This window comes from Oncorhynchus kisutch, linkage group LG5, assembly GCF_002021735.2.
Source record: "Oncorhynchus kisutch isolate 150728-3 linkage group LG5, Okis_V2, whole genome shotgun sequence".
NCBI lineage: Eukaryota > Metazoa > Chordata > Actinopteri > Salmoniformes > Salmonidae > Oncorhynchus > Oncorhynchus kisutch.
The window spans coordinates 71,527,373-71,552,775 of NC_034178.2; the positions used below are offsets into that span (position 1 = coordinate 71,527,373).

A 25,403-nucleotide genomic window follows, 5' to 3' on the forward strand; every position below is an offset into this window, starting at 1 on the left:
GAAAGAGAAAGCATAACATTTTAGATGGCAACACAGAACTACACTGTGAAAGCTATGTCTTTATAAGACATCTGGTTATAGATATTCATAGAAAGCAGGCTGATTTGATTTGATTAGATTCATTGTATGCGTTTTTTTACATTTGAATTTATAATGGTGTTGTCCCGCTAATGGGACATTTGCGTTAATAGCCTATGTGCGCATTGCTAATAGTTTATCAACATGTTAAGCTAAACGTTCTGATCTGTTACTTTAGCCACATTGCATTTCCATATATATATTTTTAATGGTTTTTGTTTTATGTATCCATTTGGGATCTATCGCATCCCACAACTGTCCCTGACTATGTTTGGAATACTTATTTTCTCGCACAAATTAAGTCAACTAGGGATAGTAGAGTTAATGCTACTCATCTTGTGAAGTGCACAGCTGCATCCCCCGATGTGTCTGTCTTCACTTGTAGCCTGTGACAAAGACCTGATCATGTGACAAAGAGAGCCATGGGAGTGAGAGGGGCTTCGGATTGCGTGGAACTCGGGGAGAAAGACACAACGCCGGGCCAAGGGCACAGCGGCCACTGGCCACAAAGGTCATGGATCTTTTTAGAGTTCATTGTGATCACACAAAGGGGATTCTTCTGGAAAATTTGAAACATTATGATGCGCTTGTCAAATTGTGAATGAGAGACTGATGTAGTGTGTACAGCCTGCTCACACAAAAAAAAATCAAAGCAGAGCTCATGGTAGCCTAGTGGTTAGACCATTGGACTAGTAACCGGAAGGTTGCAAGTTCAAATCCCCGAGCTGACAAGGTACAAATCTGTCGTTCTGCTTCTGAACAGGCAGTTAACCCACTGTTCCTAGGCTGTCATTGAAAATAAGAATTTGTTCTTAAACTGACTTGCCTAGTTAAATAAAGGTAAAAAAAATGCCTTTCAAGCTACTTTCATCAAATCATCATTAGAGTCGTAACATGCAGCCTTACAACGTATTACAAAACACAAAGCCCAACGTTTATAGAACAACTGAAGTTACATGAATAACTCTGAATGAAGAGTATTAAAGGAGGTCCTGTATCTTTGTTAACCTCTCAACACAGAACAGCCGAATGTGTGAACTCCTTCAAATCGGTTGGAGAAAATATATATTTTATTCAGCTTTGTTCAATTGTATTCTTCATACTATAACATAATATAAAATAATGCCTCGGAATTCTAAGCAAATGGAGTCTGCTAAATGAACTAGTGTAGCCCACAGCCATATGTTATAGCCAGATCAGGTGGTAACATAAGGACGACTCAGAGTCTGCTATTCTGTTCTTCTGAAATACACTGCATTTTCTTCATATCATGTTTCTTTAGACCTGTCTAAAATAAATAATGGATTTATTGTGATGGTGTAGACTATATTACATGGATTTATTGTGATGGTGTAGACTATATTACATGGATTTATTGTGAAGGTGTCGGCTATATTACATGGATTTATTGTGATGGTGTAGACTATATTACATGGATTTATTGTGAAGGTGTAGACTATATTACATGGATTTATTGTGATGGTGTAGACTATATTACATGGAATATTGTGATGGTGTAGACTATATTACATGGATTTATTGTGATGGTGTAGACTATATTACATGGATTTATTGTGAAGGTGTAGACTATATTACATGGATTTATTGTGATGGTGTAGACTATATTACATGGATTTATTGTGATGGTGTAGGTAGACTATATTACATGGATTTATTGTGAAGGTGTAGACTATATTACATGGATTTATTGTGAAGGTGTAGACTATTTTACATGGATTCATTGTGAAGGTGTAGACTATATTACATGGATTTATTGTGATGGTGTAGACTATATTACATAGATTTATTGTGAAGGTGTAGACTATATTACAAGGATTTATTGTGATGGTGTAGGTAGACTATATGACATGGATTTATTGTGAAGGTGTAGACTATATTACATGGATTTATTGTGAAGGTGTAGGCTATATTACATGGATGTATTGTGATGGTGTAGACTATATTACATGGATTTATTGTGATGGTGTAGGTAGACTATATTACATGGATTTATTGTGAAGGTGTAGACTATATTAAATGGATTCATTGTGAAGGTGTAGACTATATTACATGGATTTATTGTGAAGGTGTAGACTATATTACATGGATTTATTGTGAAGGTGTAGGCTATATTACATGGATTTATTGTGAAGGTGTAGACTATATTACATGGATTTATTGTGATGGTGTAGGTAGACTATATTACATGGATTTATTGTGAAGGTGTAGACTATATTACATGGATTTATTGTGATGGTGTAGACTATATTACATGGATTTATTGTGATGGTGTAGGTAGACTATATTACATGGATTTATTGTGAAGGTGTAGACTATATTACATGGATTTATTGTGATGGTGTAGGTAGACTATATTACATGGATTTATTGTGAAGGTGTAGACTATATTACATGGATTTATTGTGATGGTGTAGACTATATTACATGGATTTATTGTGATGGTGTAGACTATATTACATGGATTTACTGTGAAGGTGTAGACTATATTACATGGATTTATTGTGATGGTGTAGGTAGACTATATTACATGGATTTATTGTGAAGGTGTAGACTATATTACATGGATTTATTGTGATGGTGTAGGTAGACTATATTACATGGATTTATTGTGAAGGTGTCGGCTATATTACATGGATTTATTGTGATGGTGTAGACTATATTACATGGATTTATTGTGAAGGTGTAGACTATATTACATGGATTTATTGTGATGGTGTAGACTATATTACATGGAATATTGTGATGGTGTAGACTATATTACATGGATTTATTGTGATGGTGTAGACTATATTACATGGATTTATTGTGAAGGTGTAGACTATATTACATGGATTTATTGTGATGGTGTAGACTATATTACATGGATTTATTGTGATGGTGTAGGTAGACTATATTACATGGATTTATTGTGAAGGTGTAGACTATATTACATGGATTTATTGTGAAGGTGTAGACTATATTACATGGATTTATTGTGATGGTGTAGGTAGACTATATTACATGGATTTATTGTGATGGTGTAGACTATATTACATGGATTTATTGTGATGGTGTAGGTAGACTATATTACATGGATTTATTGTGAAGGTGTAGACTATATTAAATGGATTCATTGTGAAGGTGTAGACTATATTACATGGATTTATTGTGAAGGTGTAGACTATATTACATGGATTTATTGTGAAGGTGTAGGCTATATTACATGGATTTATTGTGAAGGTGTAGACTATATTACATGGATTTATTGTGATGGTGTAGGTAGACTATATTACATGGATTTATTGTGAAGGTGTAGACTATATTACATGGATTTATTGTGATGGTGTAGACTATATTACATGGATTTATTGTGATGGTGTAGGTAGACTATATTACATGGATTTATTGTGAAGGTGTAGACTATATTACATGGATTTATTGTGATGGTGTAGGTAGACTATATTACATGGATTTATTGTGAAGGTGTAGACTATATTACATGGATTTATTGTGATGGTGTAGGTAGACTCTATTACATGGATTTATTGTGAAGGTGTAGACTATATTACATGGATTTATTGTGATGGTGTAGACTATATTACATGGATTTATTGTAAAGGTGTAGACTATATTACATGGATTTATTGTGAAGGTGTAGACTATATTACATGGATTTATTGTGAAGGTGTAGACTATATTACATGGATTTATTGTGATGGTGTAGGTAGACTACATTACATGGATTTATTGTGAAGGTGTAGACTATATTACATGGATTTATTGTGAAGGTGTAGACTATATTACATGGATTTATTGTGATGGTGTAGACTACATTACATGGATTTATTGTGATGGTGTAGACTATATTAATTGGATTTATTGTGATGGTGTAGGTAGACTATATTACATGGATTTATTGTGATGGTGTAGACTATATTACATGGAATATTGTGATGGTGTAGACTATATTACATGGATTTATTGTGATGGTGTAGACTATATTACATGGAATATTGTGATGGTGTAGACTATATTACATGGATTTATTGTGATGGTGTAGACTATATTACATGGATTTACTGTGAAGGTGTAGACTATATTACATGGATTTATTGTGATGGTGTAGGTAGACTATATTACATGGATTTATTGTGATGGTGTAGACTATATTACATGGATTTATTGTGATGGTGTAGACTATATTACATGGATTTATTGTGATGGTGTAGACTATATTACATGGATTTATTGTGATGGTGTAGACTATATTACATGGATTATTGTGAAGGTGTAGACTATATTACATGGATTTATTGTGATGGTGTAGACTATATTACATGGAATATTGTGATGGTGTAGACTATATTACATGGATTTATTGTGATGGTGTAGACTATATTACATGGATTTATTGTGAAGGTGTAGACTATATTACATGGATTTATTGTGATGGTGTAGACTATATTACATGGATTTATTGTGATGGTGTAGGTAGACTATATTACATGGATTTATTGTGAAGGTGTAGACTATATTACATGGATTTATTGTGAAGGTGTAGACTATTTTACATGGATTCATTGTGAAGGTGTAGACTATATTACATGGATTTATTGTGATGGTGTAGACTATATTACATAGATTTATTGTGAAGGTGTAGACTATATTACAAGGATTTATTGTGATGGTGTAGGTAGACTATATGACATGGATTTATTGTGAAGGTGTAGACTATATTACATGGATTTATTGTGAAGGTGTAGGCTATATTACATGGATGTATTGTGATGGTGTAGACTATATTACATGGATTTATTGTGATGGTGTAGGTAGACTATATTACATGGATTTATTGTGAAGGTGTAGACTATATTAAATGGATTCATTGTGAAGGTGTAGACTATATTACATGGATTTATTGTGAAGGTGTAGACTATATTACATGGATTTATTGTGAAGGTGTAGGCTATATTACATGGATTTATTGTGAAGGTGTAGACTATATTACATGGATTTATTGTGATGGTGTAGGTAGACTATATTACATGGATTTATTGTGAAGGTGTAGACTATATTACATGGATTTATTGTGATGGTGTAGACTATATTACATGGATTTATTGTGATGGTGTAGGTAGACTATATTACATGGATTTATTGTGAAGGTGTAGACTATATTACATGGATTTATTGTGATGGTGTAGGTAGACTATATTACATGGATTTATTGTGAAGGTGTAGACTATATTACATGGATTTATTGTGATGGTGTAGGTAGACTCTATTACATGGATTTATTGTGAAGGTGTAGACTATATTACATGGATTTATTGTGATGGTGTAGACTATATTACATGGATTTATTGTAAAGGTGTAGACTATATTACATGGATTTATTGTGAAGGTGTAGACTATATTACATGGATTTATTGTGAAGGTGTAGACTATATTACATGGATTTATTGTGATGGTGTAGGTAGACTACATTACATGGATTTATTGTGAAGGTGTAGACTATATTACATGGATTTATTGTGAAGGTGTAGACTATATTACATGGATTTATTGTGATGGTGTAGACTACATTACATGGATTTATTGTGATGGTGTAGACTATATTAATTGGATTTATTGTGATGGTGTAGGTAGACTATATTACATGGATTATTTGTGAAGGTGTAGACTATATTACATGGATTTATTGTAAAGGTGTAGACTATATTACATGGATTTATTGTGAAGGTGTAGACTATATTACATGGATTTATTGTGAAGGTGTAGACTATATTACATGGATTTATTGTGATGGTGTAGGTAGACTATATTACATGGATTTATTGTGATGGTGTAGACTATATTACATGGAATATTGTGATGGTGTAGACTATATTACATGGATTTATTGTGATGGTGTAGACTATATTACATGGAATATTGTGATGGTGTAGACTATATTACATGGATTTATTGTGATGGTGTAGACTATATTACATGGATTTACTGTGAAGGTGTAGACTATATTACATGGATTTATTGTGATGGTGTAGGTAGACTATATTACATGGATTTATTGTGAAGGTGTAGACTATATTACATGGATTTATTGTGATGGTGTAGGTAGACTATATTACATGGATTTATTGTGATGGTGTAGACTATATTACATGGATTTATTGTGAAGGTGTAGACTATATTACATGGATTTATTGTGATGGTGTAGACTACATTACATGGATTTATTGTGAAGGTGTAGGTAGACTATATTACATGGATTTATTGTGAAGGTGTAGAGTATATTACATGGATTTATTGTGATGGTGTAGACTATATTACATGGATTTATTGTGATGGTGTAGACTACATTACATGGATTTATTGTGATGGTGTAGACTATATTACATGGATTTATTGTGATGGTGTAGACTACATTACATGGATTTATTGTGATGGTGTAGGTAGACTATATTACATGGATTTATTGTGAAGGTGTAGACTATATTACATGGATTTATTGTGAAGGTGTAGACTATATTACATGGATTTATTGTGAAGGTGTAGACTATATTACATGGATTTATTGTGATGGTGTAGGTAGACTATATTACATGGATTTATTGTGATGGTGTAGACTATATTACATGGATTTATTAGACATTTTAAAATGCTATTTGTGGAAGCCAGGAGATGCTAAATATGTTCATGTTAATTAATGGTAAATTACAGTGAGTCAGTTATTTGCTCGACAATCACCGTCTGACAAAATTTGGTGACCGCCACAGCCCTAGTTGTTAAATGTGAGAAAGCTAATTGGGATCCTATTAAAGTAAATGAACTACATCTGAGCCATTGCCGGTTTCAATAACACTCTTCAAAGCTCTCATTTTGGTGAATAATGTCTATAATCTATGCAATTATTATCAATCATCAGATTAAGTCTGAATTTAAAAGATGAGCTCAGGGAAATGTGTGTGTGTGTATTTGTGAGTGTGTGAGTGTGTTCATGTACATGCATGTGTGAGTGTGTGCGAGTGTGTGTATGTGTGAGTGTGTGCGTGTGTGTGTGAGTGTGTTCATGTACATGCATGTGTGAGTGTGTGAGTGTGTGTGTGCTCTTACACACGTCTACCCAATATCCAGCAGCACCTCACAGAGGCACACCTTTCTTCAGACCCTCTAGCTGAACACCAGTGTGAAGCAGCCTTATTGTCCCAGCCCTCATCAGTATTCTACCCAGCCTCAGACAGGTAAGTAATGACAAGCAGTAAAGGTCTGGGTGTTACAATTCCAGTCTGCCCGGGCTGGGGTGCCTGCCTGCTGCCTGAGCTCTGCCTGGCTGTGCTCGATGACGTCAGGCCTTCACACAGCACAGAGTAGCGCACACACACACACACACACACACACAGCGTATCTCCCTTGTACAGATGAGACTGCCGTCCTAATGAGACTTCATCTCTCGTCTCTCCCCAGGGCTGTATATCCTCTTTAGTCCTCTGCTCCCAAATGGCACCCTATTCCCTTTATAGTGCACTACTTTAGACCAGGGTCAATAGGACTCTGGCACCCTATTCCCTTTATAGTGCACTACTTTAGACCAGGGTCAATAGAACTCTGGCACCCTATTCCCTTTATAGTGCACTACTTTAGACCAGGGTCAATAGGACTCTGGCACCCTATTCCCTTTACAGTGCACTACTTTAGACCAGGGTAAATAGGACTCTGGCACCCTATTCCCTTTATAGTGCACTACTTTAGACCAGGATCAATAGGACTCTGGCACCCTATTCCCTTTATAGTGCACTACTTTAGACCAGGACATTGCACTATATAGGGAACAGGGTGCCATTTGGGACGCATATTTAGTCCCCGGCTCCAGGGACAGGTAATAGCTACACCAACCCAGAGACATCTATTTCACCTACTGTACTACACAATGCATTTCACTAGACTCAGGCCCTCCTTCAGCTCCACTGCAAATCTTGTTGTTTTGCCGGTAGTATTTGTAAAGGCAAAATCATTTTAGTTTTCCTTTTTTTTTTTTTTGCTCTTCAGGGTAAATGTTTAACATCTATTTCTTGTAGCACTTTAGGCATTTGTACACAAAGTCATTAGGGACATGCTAATTACAATAGTTAGGGGTATCTATTGTAAAAAAAAATGTAATACTGTTTCTCTCAGCAAATTAAATTCTGATTACACTGTCATTGGTTTGTAAAACACAATCACACAGTCAGCTTGCCAGGATCTGTCACTTATATACATGCACAATCTATTTGGGGATCCTCAGGAGTAGTATTTTTCAATTTCCAAGGTGTTTGTAGTGACACCTCTAGCACTGAGATGCAGTGCCTTAGACCTCTGAACCAGGGTCTGTAGTGACAACTCTAGCACTGAGATGCAGTAGCTTAGACCTCTGAACCAGGGTCTGTAGTGACACCTCTAGCACTGAGATGCAGTGCCTTAGACCTCTGAACCAGGGTCTGTAGTGACACCTCTAGCACTGAGATGCAGTAGCTTAGACCTCTGAACCAGGGTCTGTAGTGACACCTCTAGCACTGAGATGCAGTGCCTTAGACCTCTGAACCAGGGTCTGTAGTGACACCTCTAGCACTGAGATGCAGTGCCTTAGACCTCTGAACCAGGGTCTGTAGTGACACCTCTAGCACTGAGATGCAGTGCCTTAGACCTCTGAACCGGGGTCTGTAGTGACACCTCTAGCACTGAGATGCAGTGACCTCTGAACCAGGGTCTGTAGTGACACCTCTAGCACTGAGGTGCAGTGCCTTAGACCGCTGCGCCAGTCGGGATCCCAAGCCCAAGGGGTTGATGGAGTCCACTTGATATTGTGATACAACATGTAGACAAATGGCTGGAACCACAGCTACTGGAGAAATGCTTGTAGCTGACTGTCCAGCCGAACAATGACGATGACGATGAAATGTAAAAAATATAACAATAAGAAACAGCATAAAAATCACCTTTACCTTTTCTGCGGACTGAGCTGTCCCAAAGAAGATGGGAATGAAGGCTAGCCAGACGATACAGGTGGTATACATGGTGAATCCAATGGGTTTAGCCTCGTTAAAGTTCTCCGGGACGCCCCGCGTCTTGATGGCGTACACTGTACACGTGACCATGAGTAGGATGCTATAACCCAACGAGCATATCATCTGCAGGTCCGTGATGTCACATTTCAGTACTCCTCTGGCCTGGTCGGGGTTGACGGTTTTCTGTTCGTCATAGTCGATGATGGTGTTGGGGGGGTCCACCCCGAACCAGATAAACACCCCCAGGAGCTGAATGGCGATCAGGCAAGTGGTTATAGCCAGCTGGGAGGTCGGGCTGATCAGCCTGGGTGCTGTCACCGACTTCTTACCCTCTTCGAAGATGCGGTAGATACGGTTTGTCTTGGTGAGGAGGGCCGCGTAGCTAATACACATACCGAGACCTAGGAAGATCCGTCGGAATGAACAGACGGCGACATCAGGCTTGGCAATCATGAGGAAGGTGATGATGTAACAGAGGAAGATCCCGGTGAGAAGGACGTAGCTCAGCTCGCGGCCCGACGCGCGCACGATGGGTGTGTCATTGTGGCGGACAAAGGTTGCCATGACGAAGATGGTGGCGATGATGCCCAGCATGGCGAGGAAGACGGGGATCACTGCCCAGGGGGAGTGCCACTCCAACTTCACGATGGGGATGGGCTGGCATGCCGTCCTGTTGATTAGATAATTCATTGATTGATTGATTAAAGGTGAACTTTACCCAACATCCAGAAACTCTCAAGTGATTCCATACATTGAAACTAGTTCAGTGGAGTTTGCCATCTCCCCCTCTCTCTCCTTGTAGTGCTGTACTTAAACAGCTGCAAAAACGGGTCGTTGGACTCGTGACGTTGCTGGATGCCTCACTACTACGTTGCCTGTTCAGAATTCAGAAATCCACAAAGCTTGGACAAATGTGTCGTTTTATTGAAAGCGTATGGCGTACTATTGGTTTTGAGTGAGGAAATGTGTACTTTTACACCTAAAACATTTGCGACAATTTTACGTCATTCTTTTATGCAACCGACTGCCACAGCAGGTGAGATGGGTAACAACTGAGCATGTGTACACATGTCCTGACTCAAACCCGATAGTACAGTACTTTTGATTTTTTTTTAAATAGCTTTCAATAAAACAACCAATTTGTCCACACTTTGCAGATTTCTGAACCATGAATTCACGAGCAACAGAGCAATGAGGCCTGCACCCAGCATGGCAGCTGTTCCAGTACAGCGCCACAGGGAGAGAGATGTGGCAGGGGGAAAACTCAGCTTTATGTAAGTTTATTTGACAATTCTCAAAAAACACATACAGACGACAAGAAGAAAAGCAGTGCGTAAAACATCACACTATCAAGGAAGACACAAACATGTCACAGACTAATTTAGGGTTGCAAAATTCCGAATGACTTCACAATATTCCTGGATTTTCCAGAAATCCAGAAATCCCCAAATCCCGAAAACATGGAAATGTTGGGAAAGTTTCAGGAATTTTGCAACCCTTTACTTTTTAACATTTATTTTATAGTGTTCCTGACTGTCACCTGTTGGGGTTGGGCCTCATGTTGTAGGAGCACAGCTTGCAAGATGTTGCATCATATTGATACTGGTAGCCATCACAGGGCTCACAGTGCCAGCAGCAGGGCATGCCTTTCACTGCCTTCTTCCTCTCTCCTGTCCTGCAGGGCAGACTACACACAGAGCTGGGAATCTCTGTCTGTCCGTTAGGCCACTGCATGTCCTCAATCTGGAACACACGACGGAGGGAGATGGCTTAGAGGATAGGGGGGGGGGGGGGGCATGTACCTCATTACAACATACAAGACACATACAAACACAGGTGTATAACAATGAAAAGGAAATCAAGTGTATCTATGTCTCTCTGTTAGCCCAGTGCATTTCTTTAATCTGGAGCACAGTTAAACACATATGGAGGGTATCGTTTTGTTTTGTTTTGTTAGTTCCTCAAAATGATGACTCTATTGTCACTGTAAACTTCATGCATAGAGTTTTACCTAACTGGCTAACTGCAAATACTTTCCAAATAAACACTTCACAAACACTTGACAAATAAATACATTTTCCTGCCTTAATGTACGATTTTTCTGTAAATATTCACGATTGCCTCGGGATATTTTTATGCTGGTGACTTCAATACCCAATGGACCCAATGGTAATAGAAGTTACTTTTATGTACTGATATCAAGCAGCATAAAAGTTATTATTAAGTGCTATGTCCTCATATATTCCATGAAGTGGTGATGAAAACATACATTCTGGATCTATTGAATGTTCATCATAATCTGCTAAATGGTAATTATTCGTCTACCTCCTCATGCGTTTTGCACACAATGTATATAGACTCTTTTTTTTTATGTCGATTTTTTTTCTACTATGTTATTGACTTGTTAATTGTTTACTCCATGTCTAACCCTGTGTTGTCTGTTCACACTGCTATGCTTTATCTTGGCCAGGTCGCAGTTGTAAATGAGAACTTGTTCTCAACTAGCCTACCTGGTTAAATAAAGGTGTTCTCAACTAGCCTACCTGGTTAAATAAAGGTGTTCTCAACTAGCCTACCTGGTTAAATAAAGGTGTTCTCAACTAGCCTACCTGGTTAAATAAAGGTGTTCTCAACTAGCCTACCTGGTTAAATAAAGGTGAAATTAAAATAAATAAATAAATAAATCAGATTCATTCCCCCATTCTTTGATTTCTTGTTTTGTTTTTTTGTGTATTTTTTCTACTCCTTACATTTGAATTGTTTGACATTTTACTGCATCGTTAGGAGCTAGTAACATAAGCATTTCGCTGCAGCCGCTCTAGCATCTGCTAAACTGTGTACAGTTCTGGTTTGAAGTGATTTAACAAGGCTGAGTGGCTAACAACTTCCAAGGTCTTTTTCTGTTTGGACACAAAAGAGATTGACTGCCGACACACACAGAGGTGCTATGTACTGTCTGCAGGCGAATCCCTACTGGTGTGTTAGACTTTAACCATTAAAGTTAACTAGGGCCTAGACATATCCGTGGACCGACAGATTTTCTTCAAGTAAAGCATGACTCACGACTGTTGTGTTTTAAAAAAACACTCACGACTAGTATTTTCCCTAACAAACCCACAGATAACTGTCCCTCTCCAACAAAACCGTCTGACTGACTGTTACCTGGAGTCTGGCTGACTGACTGTCACTTGAAAAAAAAATCCTTCAAACTTTCCTATGACACATCCGGAAGGATGGCTGACGGGACAAGGTCAGGCATTCCAGCACCACAACAAAAGACACACTCAGAATAACCTAATCTACCGAGTGATAGCCACCCTCATGCAGATAAAGAAACATAATAACCTAATCTACCGAGTGATAGCCACCCTCATGCAGATAAAGAAACATAATAACCTAATCTACCGAGTGATAGCCACCCTCATGCAGATAAAGAAACATAATAACCTAATCTACCGAGTGATAGCCACCCTCATGCAGATAAAGAAACATAATAACCTAATCTACCGAGTGATAGCCACCCTCATGCAGATAAAGAAACATAATAACCTAATCTACCGAGTGATAGCCACCCTCATGCAGATAAAGAAACATAATAACCTAATCTACCGAGTGATAGCCACCCTCATGCAGATAAAGAAACATAATAACCTAATCTACCGAGTGATAGCCACCCTCATGCAGATAAAGAAACATAATAACCTAATCTACCGAGTGATAGCCACCCTCATGCAGATAAAGAAACATAATAACCTAATCTACCGAGTGATAGCCACCCTCATGCAGATAAAGAAAAAAACAGACTTATTTTCCTCTGTTCTCCACATCCATCTGTCATCTCTTTCTGTCATCTCTTTCTGTCATCTCTTTCTGTCATCTCTTTCTGTCATCTCTTTCTGTCATCTCTTTCTGTCATCTCTCTCTCTCTCTCTCTCTCTCTCTCTCTCTCTCTCTCTCTCTCTCTCTCTCCACAGAGTGATGACTCTCTCTCTCTCTCTCTCTCTCTGTCTCTGTCTCTGTCTCTCTCTCTGTCTCTCTCTCTGTCTCTCTCTCTCTCTCTCTCTCTCATTATGGAGAGGAGCTCAGACCAGAAACCATCAACATTAGTGGAAACATCAGACAATCTAACACAGATCTCAATCTTTCCATATTGTGAAATCACCTCCATATGCAGGTGATTAGAACATTAGATACTTACTATGTTATAGAAGATTGGAAAACTCTAAACAGCTTTACTAGTGTTAAGTCTCTAGTGATAGCCTTAAGATTAATCTCGGACACCTGAAATTCAATGAAATTGCTTCAGATTCTCGATTAAGTCCCGGGGGGGAAGACGTGTTAGAAAATGTACTAACAAGATTAGCCAATTTTTCCGCTCTTCAAAAAGGAAACATTCAGACAGTATCAGGCTAGCCAAGTCTTCACCTCTAAAAGGAAACATCCAGACAGTATCAGGCTAGCCAAGTCTTCACCTCTAAAAGGAAACTTCCAGACAGTATCAGGCTAGCCAAGTCTTCACCTCTAAAAGGAAACATTCAGACAGTATCAGGCTAGCCAAGTCTTCACCTCTAAAAGGAAACATCCAGACAGTATCAGGCTAGCCAAGTCTTCACCTCTAAAAGGAAACATCCAGACAGTATCAGGCTAGCCAAGTCTTCACCTCTAAAAGGAAACCTCCAGACAGTATCAGGCTAGCCAAGTCTTCACCTCTAAAAGGAAACATTCAGACAGTATCAGGCTAGCCAAGTCTTCACCTCTAAAAGGAAACATCCAGACAGTATCAGGCTAGCCAAGTCTTCACCTCTAAAAGGAAACTTCCAGACAGTATCAGGCTAGCCAAGTCTTCACCTCTAAAAGGAAACATCCAGACAGTATCAGGCTAGCCAAGTCTTCACCTCTAAAAGGAAACTTCTAGACAGTATCAGGCTAGCCAAGTCTTCACCTCTAAAAGGAAACTACCAGACAGTATCAGGCTAGCCAAGTCTTCACCTCTAAAAGGAAACTTCCAGACAGTATCAGGCTAGCCAAGTCTTCACCTCTAAAAGGAAACTTCCAGACAGTTTCAGGCTAGCCAAGTCTTCACCTCTAAAAGGAAACTTCCAGACAGTTTCAGGCTAGCCAAGTCTTCACCTCTAAAATGTATTTTTCAGCCAGTTTCGGACAAGTCTATGTACCAAATATCCCCTCGAAAAATCAGCGTACAATATCAAAGTTCCTCGTTAGTTGCCGCGTCCCACAGTCTGTCGACAGCTGTGACTACCATTTACTGATAACATCTGTCCACAAGAGATAACCTTAACATCAACTCGTGTGACAAGACTCGGTCGCAGCCGATTTAGTTCTGAGTGCCGAGATCGCTAGTGTTTTTCGACACATTCCACTGTTGTAGCTAGTGTGTGAAACAGTCATACATCGAGGTGCTTCACTGGATGGATTTAATTTATTACTATTTCTAACCAGGAGGGAAAGTTCGTCACTAAATCAGTCATTAACATGGAACACTGTATGAAATAGAACAGGATGAAAGGCTGCTACACTGCTACACTTTAAATGATTCAACACCTCTTTTTGAAGTGATGTCACCTCTGAGAGTTAGACCTGAGCAAGATGTCCATAGTTGAATCACAATGAATAAGTATGAAGATATTATTATATTATATTATTATAGCTCCTTTGTTCACCATTTAAAACAATTTAATAGTCTGGAATATTTTGCAACGGCTGTGCATCCCAAATAGCAACCTATTCCCTAGACGTGCAGTACACTATGTTAGACCAGAGCCTTAAGTGCCTTGTTCGAAAGTGCCACCCTATGTAGTGCTGGGGTTTAGAGACTCAGCCACAGAGTACTGAACCTGTCTGTCCTACATTCTGACATCTTTAAAAATGAGGAGATATATGCAGAATAGTGTCGACTCGAAGCTGGATGTCTCCTCGAAGGTTCAGAGGCCTCCTATGAGTCATCTACTGTGAGCAAATAGACACTCTCTGTGGTGACACTCTCTATGGTGACACTATAGTGACACTCTCTAAGGTGACACTCTCTAAGGTGACACTCTCTAAGGTGACACTCTCTATGGTGACACTATAGAGACACTCTCTGTGGTGACACTCTCTATGGTGACACTCTCTATGGTGACACTCTCTGTGATGACACTCTCTGTGGTGACACTCTCTGTGGTGACACTCTCTGTGGTGACACTCTCTGTGATGACACTCTCTGTGGTGACACTCTCTATGGTGACACTCTCTGTGATGACACTCTCTGTGGTGACCCTCTCTATGGTGACACTCTCTGTGATGACACTCTCTGTGATGACACTCTCTGTGGTGACACTCTCTATGGTGACACTCTCTGTGATGACACTCTATGTGGTGACACTCTCTGTGGTGACACTCTCTGTGGTGACACTTTATGTGGTGACACTCTCTATAGTGACACTCTCTGTGGTGACACTCTCTGTGGTGACACTCTCTGTGATGACACTCTTTGTGGTGACACTCTCTATAGTGACACTCTCTATGGTGACACTCTCTGTGGTGACACTCTCTATGGTGACACTATAGTGACACTCTCTGTGGTGACACTCTCTATGGTGACACTCTCTATGGTGACACTCTCTATGGTGAGACTCTCTGTGGTGACACTCTCTATGGTGACACTCTCTATGGTGACACTCTCTGTGGAGGCATGTGCTGATCCCAAACACTGGAGCTCCCCAGGGTTGCGTGCTCAGTACCCTTCTGTACTCCCTGTTCATCCACGACTGCATGGCCAGGCACAACTCCAACACCATCATTAAGTTTGCAGACGACACAACAGCGGTAGGCCTGGTCACCGACAACAAGGCTGCCTATAGAGAGGTCAGAGACCTGGGGGTGCCAGAATAACAACCTGTCCCTCAAAGTAACCAAGAATAAGGAGATGATTGTGGACAACAGGAAAAGGAGGACCGAGCACTCCCCCATTATCATCAACGGGGCTCTAGTGGAGCAGGTTGAGAGCTTCAAGTTCCTTGGTGTCCACATCAACAACAAACTAGAATAAGGCCTATTCCCCCTCAGGAAACAAAAAATATTTGGCATGGGTCCTGAGATCCTCAAAAGGTTCTACAGCTGCACCATCGAGAGCATGGTTTCATCACTGCCTGTTACGCCGGCCTCTCACATCAAGGCACTACAGCTGGTAGTGCGTACGGCCCAGTACATCACTTGGGCTAAGCTGCCTGCCATCCATTACCTCTACACCAGGCGGTGTCAGAGGAAGGCCCTAAAAATTGTCAAAGACCCCAGCCAACTCAGTCATAGACTGCTCTCTCTACTACCGCATGGCAAGCGGTACCGGAGTGCCAAGTCTAGGACAAAAAGGCTTCTCAACAGTTTTTACCCCGAAGCCATAAGACTCCTGAACAGGTAACCATATGGCTACCCGGACTATTTGCATTGTGTGTGTGTGTGTCCCAACCCCTCTTTTACACTGCTGCTACTCTCTGTTCATCGTATATGCATAGTCACTTTAACCATATCTACATGTACATACTACCTCAATCAGCCTGACTAACCGGTGTCTGTATGTAACCTCGCTACTTTTATAGCCTCGCTACTGTATACAGCCTGTCTTTTTACTGTTGTTTTATTTCTTTACTTACCTATTGTTCACCTAATACCTTTTCTTGCAGTATTGGTTAGAGCCTGTTGTATTCGCACGTGACAAATAAACTTTCATTTGATTTGATCTATCACTCCAGTGTTAATGGTAAATTGCAATTATTTCGCCTCTATGGCCTATTTACTGCCTAACCTCCCTACTCTTCTACATTTGCACACACTGTACACAGATTTTTCTATTGTGTTATTGACTGTACTTTTGTCTATGTGTAACTCTGTGTTGTTGTTTTTGTTTCACTGCTTTGCTTTATCTTGGCCAGGTTGCAGTTGTAAATGAGAACTTGTTCTCAATCACATTTAGGGGCCGTCTGTAAAGGTGCTATCTTTATCAGTATCATTAAAGCTGATAGTATTTCAATCATATTTAGGGGCCGTCTGTAAAGGTGCTATCTTTATCAGTATCATTAAAGCTGATAGTATTTCAATCACATTTAGGGGCCGTCTGTAAAGGTGCTATCTTTATCAGTATCATTAAAGCTGATAGTATTTCAATCATATTTAGGGGCCGTCTGTAAAGGTGCTATCTTTATCAGTATCATTAAAGCTGATAGTATTTCAATCACATTTAGGGGCCGTCTGTAAAGGTGCTATCTTTATCAGTATCATTAAAGCTGATAGTATTTCAATCACATTTAGGGGCCGTCTGTAAAGGTGCTATCTTTATCAGTATCATTAAAGCTGATAGTATTTCAATCACATTTAGGGGCCGTCTGTAAAGGTGCTAACTTTATCAGTATCATTAAAGCTAATAGTATTTGAAGGTATTCAGTTGTACAATTGACTACTTTCCTTTCCTATTTCATCCACATAAAATATACATCTAATTCGAACTGAAATCTTTTCAAAAGGAAGTTGGGTTATTTTAACAGCTATTCATTTCCTGAAAATCGGTCAAACTGATGTCATTTTAAAATAATTAATTGCATTTTCTCCCGGTCTTTGCTGAAGATCCAATGGCACTTATTGTAAGAATAAGGGTGTTAAAGGGTGTTAAACCTCAATCTAACCTTCACACCATCACGGTCACCTAATCATCCCCAGCTTCGTCATTCATTCCCCTCCTCTCCCCTGTAACTATTCCCCAGGTCGTTGCTGTTAATGAGAATGTGTTCTCAGTCAACTTACCTGGCAAAATAAGGGTTAAATAAAAAAGTGACTGTCAAATTTGATTTCATATCATGTTCACAAGTACAGTGAACTACCTTTCTTGCAAGCTCTATATCCCAACATTGCAGTAATCAATATCAATGTACTGTAGTACCAAAAATAACATAAGAACAAAAACATAAGATACAAAAATAAGTAATAACACGTGAAGTAAGCATACTATGTACAGGGTCAGTCCCAGTACCATATTTACAATGTACTGTAGTACCAAAAATAACATAAGAACAAAAACATAAGATACAAAAATAAGTAATAACACGTGAAGTAAGCATACTATGTACAGGGTCAGTCCCAGTACCATATTTATAGAGGTAGATATCTACAAGGGTAAGTTCTAGTACCATATTTACAATTTACAATGTACTGGAGTGAAGGAGGTAGATATCTACAAGGGTAACCATACTATATACAGGGTTAGTTCAGTACCATATTTATAGAGGTAGATATCTACAAGGGTAAGTTCTAGTACCATATTTACAATTTACAATGTACTGGAGTGAAGGAGGTAGATATCTATAAGGGTAACCATACTATATACAGGGTTAGTTCAGCACCATATATACAATGCACAGGGATACTGGAGTGATAGAGGTAGATATGTATAGGGGTAAGGTGACTAGGTATTAGGATATATAATAAACAGAGTAGGAGCAGTGTATATGGTGAGTGTGTGTGTGTAGAGTAACGATACATGTGTGTGTGTGCATGTTATATAAACTAATTCTTCCTTTGGCCCCCTCTCTTTCCAGTTCTCTGCTGCCAATGACACTTATCTCCCTCACTAGCTTTAAGCACCAGCTGTCAGAGTAGCTCACAGATTACTGCACCTGTACTTAGCCCATCTATAGTTTAGCCCAAAAAACTACCTCTCCCCCTACTTTATTTATTGATTGATTTATTTTGCTCCTTTGCACCCCATTATTTCTATCTCTACCTTGCACATTCTTCCACTGCAAATCAACCATTCCAGTGTTTTACTTGTTATATTGTATTTACTTTGCCACCGTGGCCTTTTTTTTGCCTTTACCCCCCTTATCTCACCTCATTTGCTCACATTGTATATAGACTTATTTTTCTACTGTATTATTGACTGTATTTTGTTTTACTCCATGTGTAACTCTGTGTTGTTGTATGTGTCGAACTGCTTTGCTTTATTCTTGGCCAGGTCGCAGTTGTAAATGAGAACATGTTCTCAACTTGCCTACCTGGTTAAATAAAGGTGAAATAAAATTATAAAATGTGGTGTGAGCAAATGAAGTGAATGTGTGTGTGTGTATGTGTGTACATGTTTGTGTGTCTACGTGTGTAGCAGTGGAGGATCCTCAGAGGAGGAAGGGGAGGACAATCCTCCTCTGTGAGTTTCAGAAAAATGTAGAAAGTGAAACATTAAAAAAGTTATAATCAATTATCCTTTTTAGATAAAACTATGCTAAATATCACATTTAAAACCAAATCATTGATTAAAACACACTATTTTGCAATGAAGATCTACAGTAGCCTCAACAGCACTCTGTAGGGTAGGACCGTGGTGTAGCCGGAGGACAGCTGGCTTACGTCCTCCCGTGGCTACATTGACTTCAATACAAAACCTAGGAGGCTCATGGTTCTCACCCCTTTCCATAGACTTACACAGTAGTTATGATAACTTCTGGAGAACGTCCTCCAACCTATCAGAGCTCTTGCATCATTAACGGACATGTTGTCCACCCAATCATAGGATCAGAGAATGAATTAGTACTGAAAGCATAGGCTACAGTTAGCTATCACCGCAATGCATAACATGTGGTGAGTAGTTGACTCAAAGGGAGAGAAAGACAATTAATTAATTTCTTCAAAAAGTAAGGTGAAGAAAGAGAGAGAGAGAGATTCTGTAGTATTCTTTTCACTTTCACTTACCTAGCTAGCAAATGCAGCTAGCTAGTATATCCTACTCAAACACACGGCTCAAACAGAGTGGGATGCTATGTAGCTAGGTGGCTAAGGCGATACAACACTGGAACTCTTCCAAGTCAAGGTAAGCTTTCAGTTTTTATTTATTTATTGCCACGGGGCCCACCGGTTAACTGCTAAACTGCTTGCCGACTGTGCACTGTACTGAGTGATTGTAGCAGGTTTACTAATGCATTACTTCTAGTAGCTGTGTGAACGATGAAGTTAGCTAATATGGTGACAACGATGAAGGCTGTGTGTAGCAGTTAACGGTTATGATGTGAAGGTTTGGCTTGAAAAAGTTTTTTCACCTAGTCAGAGACAGCTGATGTGTTGTGCATTGAAGTCCACAAGTGAACTGAAAAGGTGAGAGGAGGTGAGCATAGATGCGAGAAGAACATGATCATGCCGTTTGTATGAGGCTGCTATGAAAGTGAACTGTGTTTGTGTGTGACTAAGGGTGTATTCATTCGATTCAGTTGGAAGACGTTTCTTAAACGGAAGCAAACAGAACGAAATGGGGATAAACATACCTGAATTTGTCCAATAGAAACTCTCGTTGGCAACTGCTGGACTAATGATTACACCCTAGATCAGCTAAGAGGCTTCGCAAGAGTGTGCAAGGCGGTATTGAATGTGTCACTGTCTGTCACTTTTTGACCATGAAAATGGTTATTTCGACCTGTGCTGTAAACATTCATTCATAGGCTAAGTTGGAGTCTAAACCGTTGGAAGTTACATTGGGCTGGTTGAATGGAATATGAAGGACAGTCATTCAATATGCTGTAATAGAAATAAACCCATGCTCATAAAACAAATACATTTCCTCCCTCGTCATAAATGGCACCGACTGCCGCTGGTGTTTACAGTCCTGTGAGTCTGCATGGAGACAGTGTAAAAATATGAATAAAATACAAGGGTCAACTCAGATAGCCATTTTGTTAACTATTTAGCAGTCTTATGGCTTGGGGATAGAAGCTGTTCAGGAGCCTGTTATTGTCAGAAGATGGACCTCTCTTACAACTTCACCAACTCTTTCCAACTCTTTCTCAAACATTAGACTGTTCTGACCCTTCCTGGATCTCCCAACTCTTTATTTTCAACTCTCCATTTCACATTTTTTTTCTCTAATTCAATTAGTCCAACATTGTCCTTTTTACCTTAATGGATTGATGTTACCTTTTTCTTCCTGTTCCAAAAAGCATTTGGCAGTTGGCGTGTATTTGGCACTCTGCACTTAGGCCCTATAGCTAGGCTTATAAATTGCACAAGAATAACACACTAATGGATTTTTAAACATTGTTTTCTTTGTTCAACCCGCCCGCCACCCCCCCCCCGTCGTTCATCCACACAATATTTCATGAGGTTAAACCCGTCTGTCCAGCGGATATCACCGCAGGGACGTCAATAATGCACGCACACGCACACACGCCTATCACGAGTCTTGGAAATGCCACTGTTCTGATATAAACACACACACACACACACACACAGATCATCTATTTCTGTTTAAGGTGATTGACATGCTCCACATCTGCCAGTGTCTCAGTTAGGAACATTGCTGTAGGAGTGACTATGTCAAAAACTTTTGACACAACTGCAGATATAACCTTATAGTCCCCAATTTTTGAACTGCAATAATGGGACCAGGGAAATCTGATCTATGATAAATAATGGGACCAGGGAAATCTGATCTATGGTAAATAATGGGACCAGGGAAATCTGATCTATGGTAAATAATGGGACCAGGGAAATCTGATCTATGGTAAATAATGGGACCAGGGAAATCTGATCTATGGTAAATAATGGGACCAGGGAAATCTGATCTATGGTAAATAATGGGACCAGGGAAATCTGATCTAGGGTAAATAATGGGACCAGGGAAATCTGATCTATGGTAAATAATGGGACCAGGGAAATCTGATCTATGGTAAATAATGGGACCAGGGATATCTGATCTAAGGTAAATAATGGGACCAGGGATATCTGATCTATGGTCAGTAATGGGACCAGGGAAATCTGATCTATGGTCAGTAATGGGACCAGGGAAATCTGATCTAAGGTAAATAATGGGACCAGGGATATCTGATCTATGGTCAGTAATGGGACCAGGGAAATCTGATCTAAGGTAAATAATGGGACCAGGGATTTCTGATCTAAGGTCAGTCATTACTTACCCTACAGATAAAGATTTTCTGACATTTCCAGCACTTTCAGGGATAAGACAGATCAATATTCTTTATCTACTGTACCTAGTTAATCTGAGGTGTCAGATGAGAAGCCGGGTTAAAACCATCGGTCATCATACTTGAAGAAAAACAAGTAAACAACAATTTAACACCCAGTAAACATCTGTGTTGGTAAATGATCTACTAAAATAGTTTTACTGTAGCCTACAGGTGGGTCTTTAGAACATAATGCCATATGGCTTCTGTTGTATGATTCCAATAATTGAATTCAATTCAAATGTATTTATATAGCCCTTCGTACATCAGCTGATATCTCAAAGTGCTGTACAGAAACCCAGCCTAAAACCCCAAACAGCAAGCAATGCAAGTGTAGAAGCACGGTGGCTAGGAAAAACTCCCTAGAAAGGCCAAAACCTAGGAGGAAACCTAGAGAGGAACCAGGTAATGTGCTTTCCATATAATTTGCTGTATATTGACCCAACACAATCCAGTGAAGCTGGAGTTAAGGAAAAATGGAATGGAATGTTCCAGTTGATACAGGAAGAGGCAAAACACCGGGTGGAGACGTCAATTCAATGTGCATTCAACGTTGGTTTAGCGTCATTTAATTGAAATGACGTGGAAACAACGTTGATTCAACCAGTGGGAAGGATAGGAGAGGAAAGTATTAGACTGATGTCATTGTGCCTCCAGCCTACACACTCTTATCACTCTCAGCCAGTCCTTTGCTCTCTCGCTCTCTAATCACTCTCACATCACTCTCACCTCCCTCCCTAGCTCTCTCTCTCCCTCTCCTTCTCTCTCTCTCTATCGCTCTCTCATCACTCTCACCTCCCTCCCTAGCTCTCTCTCTCCCTCTCCTTCTCTCTCTCTCTCATCACTCTCTCATCACTCTCACCTCCCTCCCTATCTCTCTCTCCCTCTCCTTCTCTTTCTTTCTCTATCACTCTCTCTCTCTCATCACTCTCTCATCACTCTCACCTCCCTCCCTATCTCTCTCTCCCTCTCCTTCTCTTTCTTTCTCTATCACTCTCTCTCTCTCATCACTCTCTCATCACTCTCACCTCCCTCCCTCTCTCTGTCTCTTCCTCTCCTCTCTCTCTCTCAGCACTCTCTCATCACTCTCACCTCCCTCCCTATCTCTCTCTCTCCTTCTCTTTCTTGCTCTATCACTTTCTCTCTCTCTCATCACTCTCTCATCACTCTCACCTCCCTCCCTATCTCTCTCTCTCCCTCTCCATCTCTTTCTTTCTCTATCACTCTCATCACTCTCACATCACTCTCACCTCCCTCCCTATCTCTCTCTCTCCCTCTCCTTCTCTCTCTCATCACTCTCACCTCCCTCTCTCTCTCTCCCTCTCCTTCTCTCTCTCATCACTCTCTCATCACTCTCTCATCACTCTCACCTCCCTCCCTATCTCTCTCTCCCTCTCCTTCTCTTTCTTTCTCTATCACTTTCTCATCACTCTCACCTCCCTTTCTCTCTCTCTCCCTCTCCTTCTCTCTCTCATCACTCTCTCTCTCTCTCATCACTCTCTCTCATCACTGTCACATCCCTCCCTATCTCTCTCCCTCTCATCTCTCTCTCATCACTCTCACATCCCTCCCTATCACTCTCTCCCTCTCCTTCTCTATCACTCTCTCTCTACCCCTCTCATTTGGCTTTACAATAATTTGAGCCATAATAGCCAATTAAACATCTCTCTGTTTTGTTAGTAGGTGAGTAGTTTTTGTTAGTAGTAAGTAGTCAGCTGATATATCTTTAAAAATACATTAGCGTCATCAACTCGAGAAAACCATATGGAAAATCACCTCAACAATTTAACTCAACAAACACATTTACATGTATAGCACATTTCTGCTCGTACAGTTTGTACATTTCAGTGCTTTGGGTTTCATGTTTTAATATGCTGACATTTAAATTATATTTAGGGCAGAGCAACCTACAGTTACTGCATTTAACTAAGGTATGGGTCAGAGTACCTTACAGCCACTTTATTTAAATAAGGTATAGATCAGAGTGACTTACAGCCACTTTATTTAACTAAGGTAAGGGTCAGAGTGACTTACAGTCACTGCATTTAACTAAGGTATGGGTCAGAGTGACTTACATTCACTGTATTTAACTAAGGTATGGGTCAGAGTGACTTACATTCACTGTATTTAACTAAGGTATAGATCAGAGAGACTTACAGTCACTGTATTTAACTAAGGGATTCATAGGTTTCATGTTTCATCACAATATTGTTTTGAACGTTGGTTATGTACTGACTCTCTTGGTCCCAGCTTTGATGCACCTGTGCTGACCTCGCCTTCTGGATGATAGCAGGGTGAACAGGCAGTAGCTCGGGTGGTTGTTGTCCTTGATGATTTTTATGGCCTTCCTGTGACATCGGGTGGTGTAGGTGTCCTGGAGGCCAGTTAGTTTGCCCCCGGTGATGCGTTGTGCAGACTTCACTACCCTCTTACGGTTGTGGACGGAGCAGCTACCGTACCAGGCGGTGATACAGAACGACAGGATGCTCTTGATTGTGCATCTGTAAAAGTTTGTGAGTGCTTTTGGTGACAAGCCAAATTTCTTCAGCCTCCTGATGTTGAAGAGGTGCTGCTGAGCCTTCTTCACCATGCTGTCTGTGTGGGTGGAACAATTCAGTTTGTCCGTGATGTGTACGCCGAGAAACTTCAAACATTCTACCCTCTCCACTACTGTCCCATCGATGTGGATAGGGGGGTGCTCCCTCACCTCCTCCCTGTAGGCCGTCTCGTCGTTGTTAGTAATCAAGCCTACCACTGTAGTGTTGTCTGCAAACTTGATGATTGAGTTGGAGGCTTGCATGGCCACGCAGTCGTGGGTGAACAGGGAGTACAGGAGAGGGCTCAGAATGCACCCTTGTGGGGCCCCAGTGTTTAGGATCAGCGGGGTGGAGATGTTGTTACCTACCCTCACCACCTGGGGGTGGCCCATCAGGAAGTCCAGTACCCAATTGCACAGGGCGGGGTCGAGAACCAGGGTCTCGAGATTGATGACGAGTTCGGAGGGTACTATGGTGTTAAATGCTGAGCTGTAGTCAATGAACAGCATTCTCACATAGGTATTCCTCTTTTCCAGATGGGCTAGGTTGTGTGCAGTGTGGTTGCGATTGCATCGTCTGTGGACCTATTGGGGCGGTAAGCAAATTGGAGTGGGTCTAGGGTGTCAGGTTGGTTGGAGGTGATATGGTCCTTGACTAGTCTCTCAAAGCACTTGATGATGTGCTGATGATGACGGAATGATGATGACGGAAGTGAGTACTAAGGGGCGGTAGTCATTTAGCTCAGTTACCTTAGC

At 40.2% G+C, this 25,403-nt stretch overlaps 1 protein-coding gene across 2 annotated transcripts in view; it reads right to left on the reverse strand.

Annotated features, from left to right (window-relative positions):
* Positions 1 to 25,403, reverse strand: part of grm7 (glutamate metabotropic receptor 7) — a 413,809-nt gene that overhangs the window by 55,416 nt on the left and 332,990 nt on the right. For both annotated transcript variants that reach the window (XM_031825761.1, XM_031825762.1), the window contains exons 8-9: positions 10,663 to 10,865; positions 9,060 to 9,792 (exon numbers count right to left, since the gene is read on the reverse strand). In XM_031825761.1, coding sequence (XP_031681621.1) covers positions 9,060 to 9,792; positions 10,663 to 10,865 — 936 coding nt within the window. The remainder of the gene's footprint in view (positions 1 to 9,059; positions 9,793 to 10,662; positions 10,866 to 25,403) is intronic.